The sequence below is a fragment of the Malurus melanocephalus genome, unplaced genomic scaffold (genome assembly GCF_030028575.1).
Source record: "Malurus melanocephalus ecotype Western Australia unplaced genomic scaffold, MMel_1.1 scaffold_350, whole genome shotgun sequence".
In the NCBI taxonomy this organism is placed as follows: Eukaryota; Metazoa; Chordata; class Aves; order Passeriformes; family Maluridae; genus Malurus; species Malurus melanocephalus.
The window spans coordinates 353,215-377,848 of NW_026623582.1; the positions used below are offsets into that span (position 1 = coordinate 353,215).

Below are 24,634 nucleotides of genomic sequence, written 5' to 3' on the forward strand. Positions count from 1 at the left end.
AGAGCCTCTAGGCTTTTTGAAAAAAAACATGAGATTTTTTTTTTTTTTTTCTGTTATTTTTGTAGCTTTGTCCAGCCCCCTTGCCACATCAAGCATGCCATCTTCTCCTACCTACTCACCACCCTTGCCAGCTGGAGCATCCCCAGTTCCTCCTCCCATGATGACTTCAGCCTCTCTTCCACTTGTGCCTTCTGCAACAGTTTCTGCAATTGCACCACCCCAAAGCCCTGTGCCACCTCCTGCTGCCCCTCCAGCTTTCAGCACCTCCATGTCCCAGTTCTCTGCTCCTCCACTGAGCTCTGCTGCTGGCCCKGGTCTTCCTGCACCTCCCACTGGTCCCCCCATTTCAGGATTTTCCATGTCTTCCACCTATGATATCACCAGAGGTCACGCTGGTCGAGCACCTCAGAGCCCCCTGATGCCTTCATTTTCTGCACCTCCAGTCACAGGTAAAAAACTCCGTGGTTAAACATAATTTGCTTTCTTACTTGTGGAACAGGATGCAGGATCTCCTGGGTGGCTTATTTTTCTGGGTAATTGATTAGTTATACCCAGAAGAAGGTATAATACTGTTAATTAACGTATGGTGCTCAGTAGAAGGGATAATAGCCTTTAAAATGTAGTCATGGTTTAGAACAGTCCACTTTAAGTTCAGGTGGCATTCAGGTTCAGTGGAAAATCTTTGAGAACTTGTAGTTTTGTTACCTTGCCCAGAAAAGCCSAGTTTTTCTTAGGTATATTCAGCTTTAGCTTCAACCATTGTACTTCCCCAGAATGATTCATTCCAGGCAGTAAACTCATCATTACCAGGTTTGTGTTCTGAAAATCCATTCCTAACAAGCTGTCTGTCACATGACACCAGCTTCTGTTTTCTTGTTTCCAGCCATGAAATTGCATTGGGATAGCTAAAAATACATACCTTCCATCCAGGCAGTTGCTGTGGCTGCTGAACTATGTCATTTTCAGCTTGTGGAATGGAAACTTGGCTCTTCAGCTGCATTTGTGCCAAGATTTTATTATTATTGGTGATATCTCTTTTTAAGTAATCTGTATTAGGAARACGTCTAAAAATAGCTATCAGTTGTGCTGTGCAAAATAAATAAAACTCTCAATTAACGCCAGTGTTGGAAAATCTGTTAAAATAGGCTTGATTAATGGGGCAGAGGGTCACACTGTATTTTTCTACTTTTTCAGTTTCTTTTGTTCCCTTTAAAATACATAAAGCTCCCTCCTTTTTCTACTATTAATTTCCAGCACTTGGTGTCAGAAAATTTCTTACTTTTCTTACTGTGTGAGAATACTCCCTTCTCTTTGTTCAGAGGCTAACACTTATCCCTCTGTTTTGTCTACTGAGAGTTAATTATGAAAATAACAATAAAAGCAATTTTAAAAATTAGAATGATAAGGAAAATAAATCGTTGTTTGTACATAATGTACAGGCAGTCTCAGTTTGCATTCATTAGCTCTGCTAGCCCTTAAGCAGCAGAATTGTTCTTGGGCCTTCAAGAAGTGAGGTGAATTAGCCTGAATTCTTCTATTCTTCCTGCTGTTTTCTGGTTAAACATCACATGTTGCTTCAGTGTAACAAGTTAACTGTAGTAAAATAAGTGAACCCTTGTTTTTTATTTTTCCCTCTTGCAGGTGTTTTGGCAGATCCCATTACTCAACAGGCGACTTTCTCATCATCTTTGTCTCCTGGGACTGGTTCTGCAATCACTTTTCCCGAGGAGCACGAAGATCCCAGAGTGTCTACTGCCCAGAGTGGGGCACCTGCTGGAGGACTGTGGGGATTTATAAAGGTACAGGGGTTTGGCTCTTCCATTTTTTACTGACTGTAGGAAGACGCATCTTGTTCTTTAAGTGCACATTGTTATAAATCCTTTATTTTTTCCAGTCTCATGTGCAAGGTGGCTGTTTCTAATAGTGGTGTTTGCTGAATTTATGCTTTTGTTTTTCCTTTGTACRGAAGAAAGGGCTAGACAAATGCAGGAGTTCCAGGTTAATTTTAATCTTCTGATAGGAGCATATACATATCTAATAGGTTCTGTCACATGTTTATAAATCAGATTAAGCTTTAGAACATCTTTTAAGAYCTGAAAGGTAACTTTTGCTTCACAAAGACTGCATGCAGATAAAAGTAAGTTGGTTTTACCTTACCAAAATGCTTGTTGCTTTTTATCCCATTTATAACTTTGTAATTAACTGAGTTTGATTCCTGTGGGATGCAAGTCATGCATGTTCTGTAACAAGCAAGTTTTACTTTGGCCCATTTTCAAGGAGAGACAAATTAAGTTTTTTTTCAATCTTAAGTAACTGTCTAAGATACTTTGTGAGATTCTTCTCCTGGAAGGCAAGGAATGTATAGTGCCCAACAGCTCCTCCTTGTGATGCAATCTCATCAGACAGACAAAATAAGTAATATTAACTAGTGGAATTTCACTAGTCTCTGACCTTTTTGGATCTGTAGCAGATGCTACATTTAAGYAGCATTGTGAAGATTGTGGCAAGAAGAGCTAAGGGTTGTACATGAGCACTGGAATTCTTCTATTCTTCCTACTGTTTTCTGGTTAAACAATCACAAGGGATTGAAAATCCCTTTTAAGTATGAAAATCTGGGAGGAAAAGCAGTGTGTGACATGGCAGACTGAGCTCCGCCTCACTGCAGGAATGCATGTATTGACAGTGAAACAGTCCTAAAGAGCAAGATTAATGCTCCATCAGTTCAATGAGAGCAGAGTTGTCATACTGCCATTAATAAGGAGAAATGTCTTCTTGTGATCATAAAAACACATCTTCCTTCTTAAGTAATGTTTTCCTTTCCGTTGTTAGATGGGTCTTAGTGTTTGCAGTAGGTGGCAGTGTTCTAGAAGAGATCATTTTACTTGTTAGGTGACTCTGTAGGCCCTTTTAGAGCACCAGAGCTTTCAATTGCAAATTAATTGAAAAGCTAATCTCATCCACATTTTAGCATTTCTGCTAGGATCCCAAAGATAAYCTATTTCTGTTTCTGGAGAAAGCCTGTATAACTGACTTCAGAAGTAAAGTCCAAATTTTAGTTGAGGTTTCAAGCATTCCAYGTGCTTTGTGTATCCAGTGATCTCTTACTAAGAATATCATAAGTGAAAGAATGAGGAATCATTAATTATACTGAAGTCATCAAGTTCTTGATGTATGTAAGCACACATCAGAGTCTGTGTTTTTAAAGATGAGGCAGAATCTTTAAAGATGAGGCAGAATCTGAGACATGCAGTGATAATTTTTACAGAAATGCATACTTAATTTCCTGTTGAAGAGCTTTCACACTACTTGCCGCATTTATCTATATTATCTCTCTTTATCTTTAATTATCTTTGTTATCTTTATATCTTTGTTTCTGTTCTTGAAGTAATTTGATACACCCTTTTTCCTCTGATCTTAAGAAATCATACACCTTTCTTTCAGATTCCCTTTAAACTCAGTAATATTCAAAACTGTGACAATCCAGAATTGACAGATTAATGATCTGGAATTGAATGAGATTGTTTCAGTTTCTTTGATCTTTCAGAGRCACCTGAGCCATCCTATTTCAGTTCCAAATTCTACATAATAGTTGTAATAACTTCATGTTTTGGATTGATATAAAAATATGGATTATTTCACCCTACTTGTGGAGAGATAAACATGTACAGACATCTTCCGTAGGTAGAAGTGGCCTTGATGTTCAGGAACCATCTGCATAATGATTTTGTTAGTTAGGCAGCCAGGCTGTTAATTGGAGAAGCTCTGCCTGCCTTTGCTAGATGATGGGGCTGTTTCTGCATTAGTGAGGAAGGTCATATTAAACTTGAGGTTGTAACTGAAAAGCTGTGCAGATAGTCATATCCTGCAGCGTTTGTGCTGAGTAATGCGCAGCAGATGTTACAGAGCAGCTTAATACTCRTTTTCTTGACTTTTTTTTAAATTTTGAATTTCTTGATGATAGAAACCCCCAGAAGATAATATGGAAATGTATTTGCTTAAATTTAGGGTGTAGCTGAGAATCCCATGGTGAAGTCTGTTCTTGATAAAACCAAGCATTCAGTGGAGACCATGATCACGACGCTGGATCCTGGCATGGTTCCATATATCAGTAAGTGTTTATGACAGATCATGAAGCACTGCTTGTAAATGGTAGAGAAGCTAAKGCAGTAGCACATTACTTCTAACAGTTGGAGTGTGAAAGCATTTCAGTTACATCTTGAGAATTAATAGAAGAGCTTTGTGTTATTCACCATTTTTTATTTTATGGGACRACACTGCATGTCACACATAACTGACATGAGATTACAATGAGGGAGCAAAAGGCACCATTTGTCCAGAGTGGAGGTTTGGTTTTGGTTTTTTTGGCATGGTTTTTATCTTTCTAGCAGTCTGATAAGCAGTACTCTCTCCTAGGTGTGCCAGTACTGACTTCGTTCTGCCTATAAAAAAAGCTGATCAGGAAACAGCTAAGACTGAGAAGAAATAATTTCTTTTTTTTTTAATCATTTTTATTTTCTGAGGGTTTTTTTTTTTTTTTTTTTAGCTGGGCCTATTCTGTGACCTAGCTAACTACATTGCTGCACTTTTGTACTAATTCAGAGGACAGGGGAAGATGATCTAATTGAATAGTAGTTAATTGTTTTACATTTAAGGGAAAATATCCCAGCAGCTGTCTAGTGAGGAGAGGGTGGGGAAAAAAAACAGCGAGGCCAGCCAGCAGTGCCAGCCAGCAATGCCTTGTAAAGGTATTTGAGGAGAATAGCAGGATGCAGTGCATAGCTGCATTAAATGTTGATCATGCACAATTTGGCCAAGTGTATTTATGGTTTCTATTGCAGTCGCGATTGTCCCTTTTTAAAAAAACAGGTAGTTCTTGTATCCTGGATAGTTTGACCCAGTATTTGTAGACAGTACAATTTTATCTAGAGGAGGAAGTAATTCTAGTAAAATGCTTTGCTTGTACGATTTAGGTTCAGTAAGCTAAGTCAACAGTTACCTCCAAGTTCTGTTAAAAGTCCTGTTGGCAAGGGAAGCATCTGTATACATTTTGGCCATTTATTTAAATACTGTATTGTTTTTGTAGTGGCAGGTTGGGAAAATGGGGCAGAGGTTCGTAAACTTAGCACGTACTTCCTTCTAAAAATGTATTCTGGGWTCTGCAAAAGCTTTGTCCTCAACAAGTGGCCCCACTTCTCTCTGCTTTCCCTCCATTACTGCAATGCCAAAGGAATTTCAGATTCTTCATGCCAAACCTGAAACTACTAAAGYTTCTGGATGAGGTGGTTGAAATTTTTTTTGTCATCTGTGCAAAATGGTATTTCTGTAATCTCTTTCTTGAAAAGAGCTGAACTGTTTTCATTGGCACATTGTGAAGATACCATCTGCGCTTTGCTCCTGGAATAGACAATTCCTGTCTGCACAGGAAGTGGTCACCTCAAACGCATAAAAATAGTGCTTTTGTAACAAAAGGCAACAGTGAATCTCAAATGGAATATGGAGCTGACATTTCAGTTTATAATACACAAGGTACAATGAAATTTCACGTTCAGGTGTCAGAGCTTAACTTGTAAGAGCTCTACCCCTGAATTTACCTGGGCGCATCTAGTTCTTACATTTTAGGTTTCCATATTACCAGATCTTGTCACAAAAGGTTTCTTTTTTATCCATGTAATATCTTACAGTTTTGTAGTGCCTCTGATGAACAAAGATGTTTTTTTGATATTTGATGATCCTTAATACAAAAGAATATATTCTGTATTCTGCAACCAAACATGGGTACAGTTGCCATTCTTAAAGTTGTTATACAGTAATTTACTAGAAATGTTATGGATTCCTTGTGAGTTTAATTAAAAGCTCTTTAACAGCATTTTTATTSCTGAGCACTCAGACAAGGCTAACTTCAGTTGAGCACTTGTTTAATTATGTTAAATTGAGTTATATCAAGGAGTCAACAAAAAAAGATACTCTCAATTCTTTTTGGTCCAGTGGTTGTTCCGCATTTAAAATAATTGCTCTAAGTTCAGGGATCTGTGCACCTAATTTCCTTCAGCAAAGCAATTGATAAATAAAACTGCAAAAAAAATCACCCTAAAACCCCAAAATAGTGTGTTTTGCCACTGTTCTGGCCTATCTGGTAATTAGTCATAAAAATAAGATGATTCCTGACATCTGCTGAGTAATATAAGCCAAAAAGTAAACTTCTTTTCTTTAAAATTTAAGCTTTGGGCTTACTGTTATCAGTGGGGGAACTTCTCTTGAATCAGGGTAAATACTGCAAGCTCTTTAAGCTYGTGTGGTTGATGCAGTTTACTTAGGCAGCTTTCTCTGATGTCGCATTCCACAATTGAGAGGAGATTCAGCTGTCCTTGAGAAAGCTTCTCACAGCAGGGATGAGTTTTATGATGTGTTTCTGCACAGTGAAAGTGATCCAGCTGTGATAGACAGAAGTGAGGTATGGTTTTATAGTAGCTTTAGATTTCTTTTACTTCATGAATTGTTTTGTTTCATTCTGTGAAAGCTTAGTGAAATTTCTTTTATGGACATACCACCCTATGGGAAATGTTCAGAACTGTGTACAAGTTTTTGGTTTCATGGCTATTTAATATATAAAAAGAGCAATAAAATTGCACTGAAGTTCACATTCCAAGTTCAGCTGTGAAGTAGTGAGAGCCTTTCTTTTAAATCTTGTGTAGTTTGACAATACTTCCTGGATTTTATGACCTGAATCAGAGTTCTTGATCCCCTTCATAAGGAAGAATTTGTGTCATTCTAACATTCTTTCCTGTTTCCCAGAACACCAAGTCATCCTGGAATAAGTAGATGTCTTGAGTTGTTTTCCTAAATCTAKATGAACTGTCATCTTAAATAAGCAGTATGCTTTTTTTTTTCAGGTGCTGAACCTGAACATAGGTCTGTTTTTGCTGCCTGTCTTTTATCCAAGTATCCCTTAGTTACTCGTCTAACTTTCAGTTCCCAACTTAAGTGACATCTGTTTTGTGGAGAAACTGTTGCACGGTGCCTGAGAAGAGCAGCTTGAGAACACTGTTGGGATGTAGAATRTGTTTGAACTCTCTGATAATGGAAAGGAGGAAAATGGCATTCGTGGATGTATTTTTTACAGATTATTTTACAAAATTGTTTTGCAGGAACTGGGGGAGAACTGGACATAGTGGTTACTTCTAATAAAGAGGTGAAAGTTGCAGCAATTCGGGATGCCTTTCAAGAAGTCTTTGGTATGGCTGTTGTGACTGGAGAGGCTGCACAGTCCAACATTGCACCCCAGCCTGTGGGCTATGCTGCAGGTTTAAAAGTAAGTTGATACATAACAATACCAAAGAGAGAATCACCTGGAAAGATTTCTGTAAAGTGAAAGTCCATTTCTGGGATAGGTAAACATTTTCATTGGGGGGTTTTTGGTGATTTTTTTTGTTTGGTTTTTATTTTGGGGGTTAAGGGTTGGGTTTGGTTTGTTTGTTTTTTTTCTCAGTCTGGATCATTAGATCAGTTTAAAGCTATCTGAAATATTTTTGAAGTTTTTTGCAAACACATTCACAGCAGGTGAAGAGTATTTATGTCAGTGTATTATGTCATGTATGTCAATTTTCTTATGCTGTCTTTGATTGCCATCACGTCTTACATACACTGTGGTGTTACTGTGGTTTCAAAGTATGTTAGGCATTTTTCAKTAGTTCATTACTAGGACATCATGTTAGGAGTGTTACAAATTAAAACAGAGTCTTCAAGATTGATTTTTCTCCCCACTGATTCGGTAGATCAGAGATAGTTTGATCTTCCKGTCTTCCTGAACCGATCTGTGTTCTCTTTGAAAAATGAGAATTTCCTGTGCAGCCTTGCAAACTGCTGTGCTGCCCCAGAGAAAGCCTTAGCAAAGGTTGTTTCACCAGTTCTGACCAGTAACTGAAAATCCTGAAAACAGCTATTTTATATTCTGTTTACTAGATGGAAACAAAAATTCATGAAAAGAGAAGTCTTTCCCCCTAGCTATTGTGCCAGTGTTTACAGAGGGGTAAAGCCTGTCCTCATAGCAGCRTATTATCTGATTATCTGGAATTTTATATTGAGATAAAGGAAATAATGTGCATGTTCCWTTACTTGTTTAGCTGTTGCAGTGTACTGTTTGTTTCTGTTACACCTTCAGAGTGATAGCAGTATTCAAGGGATTAATTAGTATTCGTGTTAGCTGGATAGGTACCACAACAAATGGATTCATCCCSTTGCTCTTACAAAGTTGGTCCAAAGCTTTTAAAGATTCTGAAACAAAGAAGTCTTAAGTAGTAAAAAAGCCAAAGTAATACAAATATATACTGCTGCTTTAAATCTCAGTGAAACTTGTCACAGTTAAGAGTTAGGAATTCTTTGCATGCTACCCTGGATATTTTCCTTGAAAAATGAAAAACCTAAAATTATTTATTCAGCTTTATYGTAGATATGGTTACTGTTTGGGATCCCTGGCCTCTCCTGAGTTGAGTTGTTGGGTTTTTTCCTATTGAGTCATTTTGAAAAGTACATTCTGGAGTTCTTTTGGGATTAATCTGCAAGCACAGTACTAAGCTGTGRTTCAGAATTCTGTCTAACAGCCTGTGGTGCCACTCAGGGAGCCCAGGAGAGGATAGACAGCCTGCGCCGGACAGGAGTCATCCATGAGAAGCAGCCTGCTGTATCAGTGGAAAGCTTCATTGAGGAACTGCTTCCTGACAAGTGAGAGCCTTGAGTTTATTCCAGGGGCATGGGGACATGTTGGGAATATTCCTTGTTCACTCGAAGCCTTTAAGGAGCTGGTGACAGTTTAAGCAGAGGAGGGGGCAGGGTTTGTCTGTAGTATTTGGGCAAGCTTGGTTTTGGTAACGATGATCAGCTTTTTGTCCAGGCATCTTGAGACTTGAACATAAAAAAAAAAAAAAAAAAAAAAAAAAAAAAACCAAAACCTTGTGAGGTTTTTCTAGATTCACAGTATAAAAACACAGTGAAGTGAACTGAAAGAATTAAGGAGCTATATAATTTGGAATTTGGCTAATAGTTTATGCACTGTTGTGTGCATCCTCCCTTCTCTCTCTCTGAAATTGTATCACGAGACATTGGGAGATATTCTGGCATTTAGAATAATATGATTTTATCCAAAATGTTTTTCTGTTTTCTTTCCACTGAGAATGTACCTAATGCTTAAAACTTGTGCTGCCCAAACATAAACATGGTATTTCAAAATACATTGTAACTTGATTTTGTAGCATACTGTTAAATTGGCAGTTCTTGAAGTTACTTTATAATTAATTTCCAAAACATTAAACACAATGTTGTGTTTTTCATCATACAGACWTAGTTTTCTATTGTGCATGTCTAGCGGAGAGGAGTTTCAAGTAACCACTCACCAGTACCAGTAACATGTCAAAGTTACTCCTCTGTGAAAAGACAATAAAACATGTAAATCAGATTAGGTGGAAATAAATACTAAACAAAAATAAACTCTTCCTACTTCTATTTACTTTAGAAAATTCCTCATCCATATTGCACTAAAAATACTGAATGTACCTTTAAAAATAGGGTAAAAGTAGAGTATAGGTCAGAAAAATAAATAAAACGCATCACATGCACAAAAATGCAAACATTAGAAGACTAGAAAAATACCAGTAACTTCTTTRTTAATTGGAAGCAAGTTACATTTACCCATAAAGCTTTCTCAGCAGTCTTTAATATCTGCAAGTGAGAGCATTCTAGTGCTCTGTTCCTTTCTACAAAAGTGATACAAGTATTTCTTCTTGTCTGGCTCCACTGTTCCCTTTACTATGAAGCTTWTGTGGCCCAGACAGGCAGAAATGTTTCTCTGAATAAATAATTTAAATTATTTTTACAGCATTAGGCTTGCCAGAAAATCCTCTGACTGTTGAGCATGATGATAAATAGATTATTTTCCTAAAAAATATTATTTTAATGAGAAATGCTCTTTGAATGGTTGAATGAAAAGTGTGGCATAACCATGGCCAAAGGATTATGTCTGCCCACACACCCACCTCACCGGCTTTCTTTGTTTCTTTGATTTTTAATATTCATGTAATTTGTATTTCTATGTATTTTACATATTTTGCATGCATACAAATGCAGTATTATGAGATCCAAAGATATATGAAAACTGACACGTGCAGATTTCACTTGAAGAATACCACAATGCTTTGATACCAGAGTCTCATTATTATATTATCACTATATTTTTAATAGAATTTGTTAAATGGTCATAATTCAACTTTGTGTTATTTTTCAATTCATTGATACTCACTGCTGAGAAATAAAACAGTTTGCACATCATTGCAGGTGGTTTGACATTGGATGTCTGATTATTGAGGATCCAATTCATGGAATTCACCTGGAAGCATTTACCCAAGCAACACCAGTGCCTTTGCAATATGTTCAGCAGGTGAGTTTTTTATTTTCTTACCAATTAACAGCTGAGACATAAGACTGAAGTTTTAATTTTATTTATGTCAGTTCTTACTGAAAGTTACTRCACTTAAACGTTTTCATTCATGAAATGAGGATGAAAACTATTTCTGCATCATGATTTTGTATTACCTAAAAATCTTCAGGTATTTTTAGCAAAGCATTTCTTGGTCARGGATCTCATTTTGTGATATCTGTCTCTTTGAGGCATATTTGACTCAAGAAGTACTAACCAAGCAGGCAGCATGCTGTTCTCACTGGAAACCCATTTCAAAAAACAAAACTTATTCCTGAAAAAAAGATTCCCATTTTCCAGATCAGTGCTTGGTCTTCAGTCCACTATGAACATACAGAGTTCCACCTAAAAGATAAGGCTGATTTCAAGTATGCTRTTCTGACAAAGGTATAAAATTCTGAACTCAAAAGATTTAAATCTTGGTAACAGCATGGTTCATCAGACTGGAAATAATAGGATGAAGTGCACTAGTGTGCAGTTCTGAAATATCACATGAATAAATATCATCTGAAATATTCATGTTTCTTTGGGCACAGACTGGGAATTACTCCAGTTGCTACATGTTGCYTGACAGCAGGTATGACTCATGCATTAGTTAACTTTGGTCTGAAAATTCTTCATAAATAAATCTTTCCATAAATTATTTAAAACCAAAAATGGGGTTTGATCCTCAGATGTTGTTTTGGAAGAAAAATAGTAGCTTGGTTTTCTTTTTCAGTAGCACCAATTTGAATAAAGTGAACATTTGTGGGATGGGTTTCAATTCTTAGTTTCCTGAATTCTAATAGCTTTGAAAAGCTAAAGAGTGGCAAAGGATAAAATRCGGCTCTGTCTCTCTAGTTTTACAAAATGCTTTCCAAAAACAGTGGAGAGARACAGGAAAAAAAATCTTTTGCCAACCCAAACTATTCTGCATATTCTGAAAAACTTATATATGCTGTTGTTGTTGCAAGAGATGAATTTTAGAAAGGCTGGAACACACTGATGAACTTGATCTGCAGTACACAGACTAACACAAATTAGAATCTTGTTTGTTAGAAAACATGAGGAAGGTGTTTGCCCAGAATGAGCATCAGACCAGAGAAATGCAGTGATAGTTTCCCCATGCCAGTTGCAAGGGAAGGGCTACCGATGTAATTTATCTGGACTTCTGTAAAGTCTTGGACGTGGTCTCCCAGTCTAAACTGGAGATGGATTCTATGGGTGGACTGTTCAGTTGATAYAGGAATTGGTTGGATGGTCATGGTCAACAGCTCACTGGACATCAGTGACCCAGGGGGTCCATATTTGGACCAGTGTGATTTCATGTCTTCATTAATGACAKACAGAAGGATCGAGGCACCCTCAGCACATTTGCAGATGACACCAAGCTACGGGTGCAGTGACACCCCTGAAGGACAGGGCCATGCAGAGGGACCTGGACACGCTCCAGAAGTGGCCCATGGGAATCTCATGAGGTTTAACAAGGCCAGGTGCTGGTTCCCCCGGGCTAGATCCAGGCTGGGGATAAACWGATGCTGTCTAAATATATGTTGCTGTTGATTCCATCTGTTGGCTGTTTTGAAAAAGAAAACTGCTTCTTGATAATGGCAATATGTCTTCACTTTTTAAGTATCCTGTTAATTTATACTCTTCAGATGTAGCTTGGACCATGATACCTAGAAATCCTAAAGATTGTCTTGGCAAATTATGGGGCAGGCTGAAATTTGTCATACAGGTCTGTTGATACAAGAATGATTACTTGCAAAAGTCGGTTAATGCTGAAGGTAGAAGCAAATTTATTAATTCCAAATTGTTTCAGTACTTACATCTCAAACTTCTACTTGCAGGCCAAGAGTCTGACCCCTCAGGACTACAACCTGAGGTGGTCAGGCCTGCTGGTGACCGTGGGCGAGGTGCTGGAGAAGAATGTGCTGAACGTGAACAGGACGGACTGGCACGCGGTGTTCACTGGCATGTCCCGCCGGCAGATGATCTACAGCGCAGCCAAGGCCCTGGCAGGGATGTACAAACAGCAGCTGCCCCCCAGGACCGTCTGACAGGGGTGACACCGTCACTCCAAGGAACGTTGGGTTTGGTTCTAGGATTCAAGGGAAGGCCCTGCGTTCTGATTCTCAGCAGCACAGATTTGTAATCTTAACTCTAAGCCGTTTCTCCTTGAGAAGTGAAGGTGATTTCCAGGAGTGGAAGTGAGCAATTGCAGTTTTTACCTATTCTATGATTTCTGGTGTGATTCACAAGAGCAAATGTGTATTTATAMGTGGCACAGGCAGCGTTACAGTTTTTTAACTGGAATGTGCTGTGATGTGACACCTTACCAGGCATTTGCTCAGATAGTTAGTATTCTTTCTAAAGGGGATATTTGTTTAGCTATTTCTATTATATTAGTAATATAAATGTTGACAGCATAACGTGTGTTATATATGCATTTCAATCCAGAGAGACTACCTTCTGTATTACATGTGTTTTTCTGGGGCATGTGTTAAGGGGATACTTAACACCTCATTGGTTTGGTGTCTGTATATAGTTCTCAGGAGAGATGCCAAGTAGTCTCTACAGCACATACAGTGAGCTGCTGAAGAAGAGCACAAATCCATGCCCTGTTAGCTGAAGTCATTACTAAATAATTCTGAATTCTCATTTTCTATGCTACATCTTTCTGCTTTTTATGTGACAAGTAATGAAATYTGTGGCCAGTTGAAGAACCAGAGACAAAATTTAAAGTTGCTTCAGTGGGTTTTAGATCAGGTGCGGCACTCGCCACATGAAATCATCTCAGCAGTTTTAATAACATGATTTACTCCAGTGCTTCCAAACTTCATCTTTTACATGTAATTATGTGATTTTTTTCTATGTAGTTACAGTTGTCAGTAATTTGATTATGGAAAACAGTGATGTATGTTATCACTTGCTTTGCTATTCTGSGTTTTCTAAATGCTTCTAAGTCTTAAATACTTTCTTGATGTCATGAGCTCACTGTTTCTATGTAAGTTTTCAGTGGTGTCTGATTTTCTTCATGGCTATAAATATCCTCTCTCCACACTCACACAATCTCAAGTCTTTACTCAGAAAAACGGAAGTAATTGTGAAGAAAATATTTTGGTAATAATACTTTTTTAAGAAACAAAGAATAAACAAATACTTTTTGTTTGCCTTAAAGAAGCAGTTTTTCAGCTTATATCGCTCCGCCTTTACCTTTCTTAGATGCTTTCAAAGAACATTTTTGTATACAATATACTGTTAAGCCAGCTCATGTTTGTATCCAGTGAAAGCCTGTCTATTTCCAAGTAATATATTTGGCCTTAATTGGCTTACTCTGTAAAGCAGTTGAATAAATGTTTTCCCTAGAGAACTGCATCTATTTAAAGGCTTGGTTTTTATTACAGATGATGAACATTTCTTTTTGAAATTGTATTTACAGGGTGAGAATTCAGGTTGCAGATGGGTCACATCCTTCAGTCTTGAGGTCTCTCATTGGGGCAGCTTCTTTCTGTGTCAAACAGAATTCATTCATTCATATCGTAATTCATTGTATGTTGAATGTTGTGCTTTTATCCCCTGCTTGCAGCATCCTCTGTGGTGCAAAAGAAGAGGACATGAAGTCATCAGTAGGTTTAGAGCCCTGTCATCACTTAAAATAAAAACGGAAGAGGAATGACCATTTTCTTTCTCCCTTTCCTGAGGAGGGTGAGAAAGAGTTGAGGAAGACTATGTGGTCAAATGAAATGGTTTTCCTCTGGCTCAGTGAAGGTCTTGTGATTTATTTTTGACAGATTCCATAAGGATTAAAATGGTGTAGCTTTGCTTAAAACTGACAATTCATTCTCTCTTTGGGGGGCATTAATTGCCTATGTGTTGAAAAATAACATCCTGACATGAACACCATGAGCTCAGCCTCTTCCCYGAGAGGCCAAGGGAAGGAAAAATGTCTGGAGTATGATCTGGGAGGCTGAAAAATCTGAAATTGCTTCCTATCTGGAGGCCTTTGTCACGGTCTGAGTTACATAGATGAATTCTGAACTGAATTATGGTCATAATTGAGATTTTCACCACCTCCAGGATTGTGTTGTGGGCAGTAATGGGAGAGGAAGCTCAACAGGTGAGACACCACCACCCTGAGTTAAATGTATGTTGAGATCATGTTAGAACAGCAGAGACATTTTGGACATCTAACTTTTGTTGCACAAAGACAATTCTCAACTGTGACATCACTGTAGGTGCAGCTGCAGAAGCTACATTTGCTCCAATATGAGTGTCAGAAAAGGTCAAAAAAGCTACTGTATGTATCAGTTTTACACTGCCATTTTTAAATTAAGAAGATCTGTGAGGTCATTACATGGATGATGTAAAATTCTGGGAAAAGCCCATTAACTCTGCACTTGCTGCTCCGTTTGTTGAGAAGTTACTGCTCTGTGCCTGGCCTCAGTTTTTCATCACAGCACTGCTCAGAACAGTGTGGCTGTGTTAGAAAAAMCATGGATATAAATTGCTCACAGGTTTCTGTTGAAATGAGAATGATAACTCGCACAACTACCCCAGGATTTGCCCTAAGTGTCTGAAGGAAGGTTTTGAAATGTAATGAAGTTGAAAAGTTGCTTTTATGGTCACCCTCACACGGGATGATCACCCTCTGTAGGGATGATTTTAGTCAGTGTTTCCCAAATGGAAGATTTCTGAAGGAGTTCTGTRAGTATAAACCTGTGAAAATGAGAATTTTTGTAACAATTCCTAAAGATACTTGTAAAAGTATCTTTTTTCATGATAGTATAATGGGAAATAAACTTTGCAGACAAAAGTAAGACACTGTCACTGAATACTGTTCACTCTGAAATAGTACTCTCTGTCTACTGTTAAATTTAATAATTTTGACCRAATTTTAAAAACCGTTTTAAAAATGCTTTTCTTAATTTTCTACTTTTAGCAGACATGGGAACAAGAAGTAAATTAGAACATTCTGTATCCCATCAAAAGTTGTTAACAGACCTGAAAATCAGAGAAAAATAGCTTTGAAGTTCATTAATTTTCTGATGTAACTTCCAATAGTTAAGTCTGTCTGTAACCTATCAAGGACTCACATTTTGACATCCTGAATCTTGGAGCCATTTGGCTTTGCCTTTGTACCTCTGTTCCATTGATAGTTACATAATTCAGGAAAAGCTATTCCTATAAAAATAACAGTGAATGGAGCTGGAGTTCCTAAAAGGAAAAGGGGCCAATTGGTTTGGTTTATCATCTCATTGTGCTGAATTCTGCCAAAGCTTTAGATGCTCCAGACAGTTGATTCTGTAAAGAGGCCAGACTGTGACCTGTCAATTAAATTGGGGCTATAAAGTGCTGCAGAGGAGTAACAGGTCCAAAAAAACTCAACAGCTGCTTCTGAGSTAACACCAGGGTTTTTCATGTACTGGAGTTAAAGGAGATGTAGCATCAAGGTTACAGGAAAAAATATCTCATGTTGAGAAAGTGATTTCCAGCAATCTTTGCCTTTTACATGTGAGCAAATGCAGCGGTGGGCTTCTCTGTAAAGTTGGRAAGTTCCCTCGTGTAGTAGAGGAGAAAACAGGTTAAATTTGTTTTCCAAAGTTATACTGGGTTTTTTTAATACAAAGTTACATGGAATTCTTCGTTATGCCCGAGCTTTTTTTTTGGTGCTGACCACAAAAACATCCTTCCTGTTAAAGGATGCTCCATGACAGGAGTGAATCTGATTTTTTAAATATATTTGTTTCTTTAAAAAGTCTGTTACTGGAAATTACACACCAAAACTGTCAAACTTGTTTTAATCTATTTTGTCAAGTCCATGCAAACAGCCTGTATTTGATGAAGGTCAAACTAAAAATTAGCTGCTGCTGTAGCTTTGTTGTGAATAATGAATTGAACCACTCAGTCTGAGTACCTCCTTCAGTTTAGTTTTGTATCCCATCAAGAATTCTCTTGAGTTTTGGAAGTTTTCACTTGCCTTGGTTTGAATATTTGTGTATATTCATGCCTTGCAGTAGAGTTCACCCTGTGAGAAGGATCTTAATTTATTTTTCCTCAAGTATCATCTCTTTTATCTGCTTTGACAGTAACACATTGAAAGGCCTGTACTCAGGGATTATTCCATCCTTACACTTGCAGCCATTGCAAGCAAGTGCTGGATGTTCTGCAGATTCTTGGAAAAGTGCAGGAAGTTGAGTTTTGTGTGTTGTGACCAGCAATGGGATTCTGAATAGCTGTGCCATTCTACAAGAGGTGAAAAACAGTACCTGGCAGAACAGCAAGCTTAGAAAGAATTCCCAGACAGACCAATAAAAAAAAACCAAACAAACAACATATATATGTATAAAATAAATAACATATAAGGTAGCAAATGTATTATTGCTGTTCATGATTTTACTAATAGTGGTGGGCTTGGGATGTTGCTGTGGGATAAGAGTTACACACATGCAAGGCAGGTACTGAAATCAGTTATTAAAGCKAAAAACCAGAAACTCAACAAACCTATGTCTGAAGAGAAAAGGAGAATATTTTTAATGTAATTGGCGTTACTGTAATAAGTAATTGCACTGTTACTTGGTTTTTCCTTCGGTGGTCCTCAGAGTATTTGCAAAAATGCACATCCCAGTGTTAAGAAGGTTGAAAGTGTGATAAAATAAGCATTGTAAGCTCTCTTTGTCTCGTTACCTGATGCACATGAAGCATCATTGGGAAAGTCCATGCATTAATTGCATAAAGTCAGGGGTTTGAATGTACAATTTTAGAAAAATGAAACAGAGTGCTGSCTTTTTTTAGATCCATTTCTAGTAGTGAAGTTTCTCTTGCTATGGAAGTGTTACCGTTTCGTCCACAAAAAAAAGAACATGTAGCATTTTTAAATTAATCTGTACAGTTTATTCTGCTACTCTTAGTTTCTTCTCAGCAGCCTGTTTATATTCAGTATACACAATTTGCTCTCTGTTTTCTTGATATGAAAGCCCACTTCTCACATTTTTGCTGAATGAAACATGACTGGTTTTAAACAAAGTCTTGGTGCTTTGCTAGTTTAAATCAGTGTTGGTTTATTAACATAAATGGAAACAGCAGTTCATGTGGGTTGATAAGTTAGCTCCATGTTTTGCTTGTGGGTTGATAAGTTAGCTCCATKATTTTGATTTTATGTCATTTATATACTGCAGGCCATGAGAGATTTTTTTTCCAAGTTCTGCAGAACTAACACCAAATCATTATTCCCATTCACGTAATTGAATAGGTTAAAAAAGTGTTTTCTTCAGTTTGTTCTGACTTCTGTGTTATGGCAAAAGTAACAAATTTGGTTTGAATCCACATATAAAAAAAGTTTAATAAATCCCACAGAAACCTAAGCTTGCAAATTTCYCTTGTTTTTGAGAACTGAGTGTTCAAATGCTGCCCAGAATTTCCCCAGGAATTAATTAGTTTGCTCATTGGCTATGATCAAACCCACCCTTCTACTTGGTGCTGGCTGAAGTCATCTGGYACTAGAAAGAAAAGCTGAATAAACACCATTCTGTGAGAGTAGATCCTCCCAAWTGGTGTTGACACACGTTTTCAGGATGGACTTGAGCAGAACATCCTGCCTCWGCTGCATCCTTCCAACCATGGAGTTGCCAAATTACCTTTAAATTTAGTTTCTTTAATGAAAGATGTCTTGTTGTTGAGGGTTTTTTGAAACCACTCAAAGTACACACTCAGAAAATTGCTGCTTGCAGTGGAATATTCTAGCAAAAATCCAATAATTAGAATGAATAAAACAGATAATGTAGTTTCAGTGCATATTTTTTCTTAAGTTTGTACATTGAGAGGGAAATGTTTCTTGCTGAACAATTTAACCATGTCTTCTACAGATCATCCCTCTGCGCTTGTAACACTATTCATAATCAGCTTTCATGCTGTAATTCTGTATTAAATTTGTGGGTTGCATGTGCCATTGCTGTGCTGAAAGCATTTTGGTATTTTACATTTTGGATGTGTAATCCCTGACTGTGTATTTTCTTCTGTGTAGTTCTCTGAAAGGGAGATGAACCATCCTGAAAGACAGCCATGTAATTACCCACCTGAGGATACCAAGGCCAGAAAAAGAGAAAAGACAATCCAAGAGGTGCCAGACTCCTGAGTGAGGGGTTGCAGATGGAGCAGCCRAGTCTGTCTGGTGTCTCTCCCTCTGTAAATCTGCAGTGCCCTGCTTCAGCCAAAGCCAAGGGCAGGTTTGCAGCAGTTCTTTTGTCATTGCACAAGCACAGCTGATGAAAATTTRCAAATTAGAAACAACATAAGGCATGTGATGGGTATTAGATGAGCATGGTCTTGGTGACTTCTGACTCCACCACTTCCCCAGGCAGCCTGTTCCAATCCCTGATCAGCTTTCAGCAAAGAAATTTTTCCTCATATCCAATCTAAATCACCCCTACCCCAGCCTGAGGCCGTTCCCTCTCCTGTCCCAGTTCCCTGGGAGCAGAGCCCGATCCCCCCGGCTGTCCCCTCCTGTCAGGGAGTTGTGCAGAGCCACAAGGTCCCCTCTGAGCCTCCTTTGCTCCAGGCTGAGCCCCTTTCCCAGCTCCCTCAGCCGCTCTTGGGGCTCCAGACCCTTCCCCAGCTCAGTTCCCTTCCCTGGACTTGTTGGTCTTTCTTGTGAGGAGCCCAGAACTGTCCCCAGCCCTCGAGGTGTGGCCTCAGCAGTGCCAGCACAGGGACGGTCACTGCCCTGCTCCTGCTGCCACCCCATGGCTGGGACAGTCCAGGGGCCATTGGCCTTCTGGGCCACCTGGRCACCCCTGGGCTCGTGTCCAGCTGCTGTCACCAGCACCCCCAGGGCCTTTCCCAGCTCCCCGAGCACCCAGCCCAGCCTGGAGCTGCAGAGTTGTTGTGACCCGAGGGCAGGGCCCAGCCCTTCCCCTGCTGTCCCTCACGCCATCRGYCTGCAGTTCCCCAGATCCTTCTTTTGGGCATTTTGTGGATCGGTGTCATCTTTGTCACCTTCCAGTCCCCTGGGGCCTGCCTGGGTTTCCTGGGGAAGGGAGGAAATGGCTCTGTGAGGCCTTCCCCCAGCTCCTCCCGTTCTGTGGGTAGATTCCACCGGCCCCACGGAGCTGTGGGTGGCACAGGTCAAACACAACTCACACAGCGGGGTACTGACCCCTTCCCCTTGGATTCTGGGGTTTCATCCCGTATTCCACCCCAGCAGCATGGCCGCACCACCTCAGCCTTTTCCTCATCCCGTGTGACTGTGCTTACCTCCGCACACAATGAAGAATTAAGATTCTCCTCAGCCCTCTTCYGGATGCCAAGGTATTTGTAAAAATACTTTTGTTGTCTGCTAACAGCACCGATGCCTTAGGATTTTAGCTTCTGTATTTTTCACATACCTGTGATCCTGTAATTCTTTAGAGTTTAACTCCAGGCTCCACAGACAGCGCTGAGCTCCTGCTCTCCCATTTTCACACAAAACAATTCCTCTGCAGCCCCAAACTCAAGGACACCTCACTGTGCCAGGCCCCAAGAGATGGAAACAACAGAGAATTGGGGGAGCCAACGTGGAGTCAATGACTGCATTGGCTGAGCTGCAATTGGAGGATTCAGCCCCGATGTGCAAATGGACAAAAGTGAGAAAGGGTGAAAAACCCGTGAGCCACTGTCCACTGTGGGTGTGGGCTGGGAGTGCCCTCAATGCACCTGAAGGCCCTGCAATGAACAGAACTGCGTTTTATTTTCTGAATTTTGTCCAGCCTCTGTTTTAGGTAAGCCCAGATAAGGCATCAGCAGCAGTCGCCAGATTAATTTCTGTTCTAGGCCTTGTTCCCCCTGCATCATGAGGCAGAGCACYGATTGTGCTGTGGGTTAAACACACCCCAGGGCTGTGCTTGAGCCTCTTCCTCAGTTCTGCTTGTTTTCTGCTTTTAAATGTTGCCTGGAGAGTGGTTTGCTGATGCTCCTTTAATGAAGAATCCTCCTGCTCCATTTGCAATCCTCAGGACCTGTAATAACTGGCCTGGTTTAAACTGGTCCACCAAATGAAGAGGCTGTAGTTGCCCTACCTGTAGAAGCTTGGGTRGAAATTGTATTCTCATTAGAACCTGTCTTTTTCTGTTTTATCACACATGTATATATGTATATGATCATATATATATATGTAATTATTGGGGGGTTTTATCTCTTTTCTATGGTGTATTAAAAATGCGTATATAAAGAAGGAAAGTTAACCTCCATATTTTAATGCTTTGCCTCATTTTTTCCACATAAACTCAGCTGAGAGCTGTGTAGAAGGGTCTGTATTGCAAGATCAGTYAGTTCTAAGCTGTAACACTGAACTATTCATAGTGCCTTGGGCTTTGAGAGAAGGAAAGTTTCTGCAAAAGGGAAGGGGAGTTGGCTTTGCTGTTCTTTTCTTCTGCTTATCCAGATTAGCACCAAAAAAATTGATTTGCCATCAGCAAGTCCTTAAAAGTGTCACAGTGGTTGGATTAAGACTTTGCTCTATGGGGTGGTATCTGTTTGCTTCAGACATGAGAAATGCTGTGAGAGCTTCCATGTCTCAGAAGAGACAAAGGAAGACAAATGTGTAATTCCTGCTTCTCTGCTTGTTTCTGTGCATGTTGTGCATAGTGGTTGTATGCATTTGGGGAAGCATTTTGGAATTTCATTTGAAGTTTAATTTCTCCCAACATGCAGACATGATCCTAATTCATTGTCTATTTAATTAAAAGAGCTCCACTAAAGTCCCGTGGGAAACTGTGGTTTCATCCTACGTACTTAATGCTTGATCAAATTTTACCACTTCGGGTTTTTTTTTTGTTTATATCTCCAAACTGGATGTTTGGGCTGTAGCAGTGAGACAGACCACAGGGTATCTTTTTGATTTTGGTGTGTGTGTTGTTGCTRTGCTCAGTAGTGGATCCTGATATGCACCATGGACCTAAAGAAACACTGATATCCTGCTATTTGAAGGTCACTTTGACCTCCTAGTAAACTGGCTGTGCCAAAGCCAAAAGTGKTTTTTTTCTCTGGCAGGAAACATATGGGGCAAAATCAGTGGGGGAATTCTAGCACCTTACATTTGCTAACGGGACACTCAATTGTCACCTGTATTTTCTATCCAGACATAAAACTTCTAACAATTTGAAAGTGAGCATGAACTATTTTATTCTTTTATTTCTGCTTCTTTTCACGGATTTGCATTTAGGTGGAGGTGGTATGGGTGGAGCTCCTGTCTCAGGGAAGTCTAAACGTCTGGTGATCACAAGAAGACCATCATCTTCCCCAGATTCTGTCTCAAGGCTAAATATTTTTGTGTGTTTGGGTATGTGTGCATATGAATATATGTGTGTGTGTGTTTGTGTGTGTATATTTGTACATGAATGAAAGATGAAACTGATTTTTTTTTTTCTTGAGGAAGGAACCTGCAGCTCTGTCCTTGAGGAAAGAAACTAAAAAATTATCAGGTAAACTCCAATGGATGATGCTTTCACACCATTTTAGAAGACTAGAGCAGAAGAGATTCTGTTTTAGAAAGGGTTCATTTATTTCAGCATAGTGGATGACATGGCAGCCTGCAGTATAGATGTGAGGCATTAAGGACGTTCTTAATAGCCAAGGAAATCTTAACTGCCAAGCACCTTAATCAGTGTGACTKTTTTAACCAAAACAAGTTGGTTTCATTATTGCAAATACAAGATTTTAAGTTAATGTAGTGGTTTGCCCCTAGAAAAAAAGCTCCTCTCAGGCATCCAGGTGGTAACAGTTCGCATCTCCACATGGTGGCACTGGATGTCAGGGGACCGCAGAGCCCAGCCCTGCGAGGAAAAAATTACTTTCATTAGCCTGTRGTTCGAGATAATCCGCCTGCCATGTGACGTGTAAATGCCAGGGATTGTTTAAAAACCTTTGCTCTTCTGGTCAGTGAAGAGCAGAACATCTGAACATGCTCTTCTGTCATCTGAACAGAAGAGCTTGGTAATGGTGATGGAAAAGTACATTTAGCTCAGCGTTAGCAGTGCAGTAACTTCTGCCTGATTTTGATGCGTTCCAAAAATTTTTTTCCCGCTGGAGGTGTTGCTGTTGAGACAACACCTCACAGATAACTCTGGTGTCTGCCTCCTGTAGTTTGGCCAACTGCTTGTAAGAAGTACTCATGCAGTTTGATGGAAAAGGAATGAAATCTTATTGAATGTTTTTCTTAATCTGATAGGAAATGTTCAAAAKAGTAAGTTTTGGACAAAAGAGACATGAAAACACCAAAAGTATTTGGGTGGGTAATTTCAATCTGGCTATGCAGATCTCATAAGTAAAACTGGCTTCTCAGACAGTTTTGCTTTATAACTAAACAAACAAAAAAACTGATAAAAAAATCAAAAGGACAAGTTCCCTGAGATGATGCACCTTTCCATCTGCAGGAAATCTCTCAATCTCTTATCCTTCCTCCTGTTCCTGAAGGTATTTCTTGAATTGAAGCATTCAGCTCTTTTCAGAACCTCAGAAATGCCTTTGCTTTTTTTTTTTCCCTCTTGGATTTCTTTAATTCTTGGGTGGATCTTTTGGCATGTAGTTTCAAAAAAAGGAAAAGTAACTGTATCAACAGTGGTAGACAGGTATTTTTAAACTGAAGAAATTCAATAAACCAGCTATTTTTAATAGTACTCTGTGTTTCAGATTTAACCCACTCCTTGGAGATCCTTAGATAGTTTATAAAAATTGGGGAAATAAAATCAATCCTGACAYTATTTAGCCAATTGTTTCAGGCTCCTGGAAAAAATGCTGAAAATAATGCTTATTTAATAAAAGGTCTTCAGTAGAACTTGTGGCATATAGAATTCATGCCCATAACTACCATTAGCCTGGTGGAAGTTTATCAGTGTCAGTATCACTTCACTCTCCTCAAACTTGACTCCAAACTATGTCAGTGTCAGCCTTGCTGCACTTGGTAGTGCTTCTTCTCCTGTAAGTTAAATAATTTTCAGAACTCTTCTGTCTCTGAGACAGCAGAGACCTCCTTTTCTTGGATTTTCAACTAGATGGAAAAGAAAATACCAGTTTTCAGCATTTTTCTTAAGGAATATGCATGAGAAAAGGCAAGGTTGTTAAGTATCTCGGTGTTGTGACTCTTTGCAAAGACATTTATGTAACACTGTGCATTTGGCCTGAATATTTCACTTGATTGGATGTAGGTGGTGATGTTTCTCAGAGCTCAGCCGTCAACCTCAGCAAGTTATTTCTCTGCTAATCAAAAGGTAAATGTCAGTTTTCTTTCTGTTCTTATTAACCCCATACCTGTTTCTGTTCAGAAATGCACGCCTGGATACAAAACCTCCACTCCCTCCAGAGTGGGCTGGAACTCTTGGGAAACAACGCCAAAAAAAAAAAAAAAAAAAAAAAAAAGACCATTTCAGATGCTCTCTGTGCCATTCACTCCCATCCTGTCACTGCTGTGGAAATACAAGTTATGGTTCACAAAGAGCCACAATGCAGCCATTGAAATGGGAGGAAACACCTGGGTCCCAGCACAGCCGGCAAGGAAATGTTGTGCCTCATGTCCACTCCAGTGAGTGCTGAACTCAGGGGGAGGAAACCCTGCTCCTACTGAGGCCTGATGATTTTTGCCTTTTCTTTTATATACCATTTTAGATGTATTATATATCCTTTTAGATATTTTCTGATAAACCTTTTAGGTTTTCCTTGTGCCTTCAGCCTACATACTTGTAATTTTTGTAGCCTGATATTCGYGCTTAGTTCTGGAGTTCCGCTTGGCAGAGAGACAAAACACCCCCAGCAGGAGGCCAATGAGCCCTGGACTGTCTCAAAATTCTAGGTTTCAACCTTGCTTGAAGCCTTCTCTTTGGAACACATTGTGTAWACTGGACTCTGGCCCCAGCTAGGGGGGATTCTTTAGAATAAGGGGTCATTACTTCATTTGCTAAGTTTCTTATTGGGGGATTCTAAGCAGATATGCTAATTCACGGGGTCTATAAAATTGTGTACRCATTATATGGGGTGTGCATCTCAGCATGTTCCACCTTGATGAGCTGTGTATCCTGGATCCTTTTAAAATACTGAGGTACAACTCTTTTATCCCCTTTAACATGTCTGCCTCAGAATTTTAAGACCAGCAAAAAGTCAGCACCGCCACCATCCTTACAGGAAAAAATTACTCACACAAGTATTTCTGGTATTTTCATGTCT

General features: G+C 39.2%; 1 protein-coding gene across 1 annotated transcript in view; it reads left to right on the top strand.

The window, feature by feature from the left end:
- Positions 1-15,281, top strand: part of PRRC1 (proline rich coiled-coil 1) — a 24,518-nt gene extending 9,237 nt beyond the window's left edge. Inside the window, exons 3-9 of the mRNA XM_057378247.1 lie at positions 66-449; positions 1,642-1,799; positions 4,006-4,108; positions 7,146-7,309; positions 8,615-8,718; positions 10,324-10,426; positions 12,295-15,281. Coding sequence (XP_057234230.1) covers positions 66-449; positions 1,642-1,799; positions 4,006-4,108; positions 7,146-7,309; positions 8,615-8,718; positions 10,324-10,426; positions 12,295-12,504 — 1,226 coding nt within the window. The 3' untranslated portion in view covers positions 12,505-15,281. The remainder of the gene's footprint in view (positions 1-65; positions 450-1,641; positions 1,800-4,005; positions 4,109-7,145; positions 7,310-8,614; positions 8,719-10,323; positions 10,427-12,294) is intronic.
- The last annotated feature ends 9,353 nt before the right edge of the window (positions 15,282-24,634 follow it).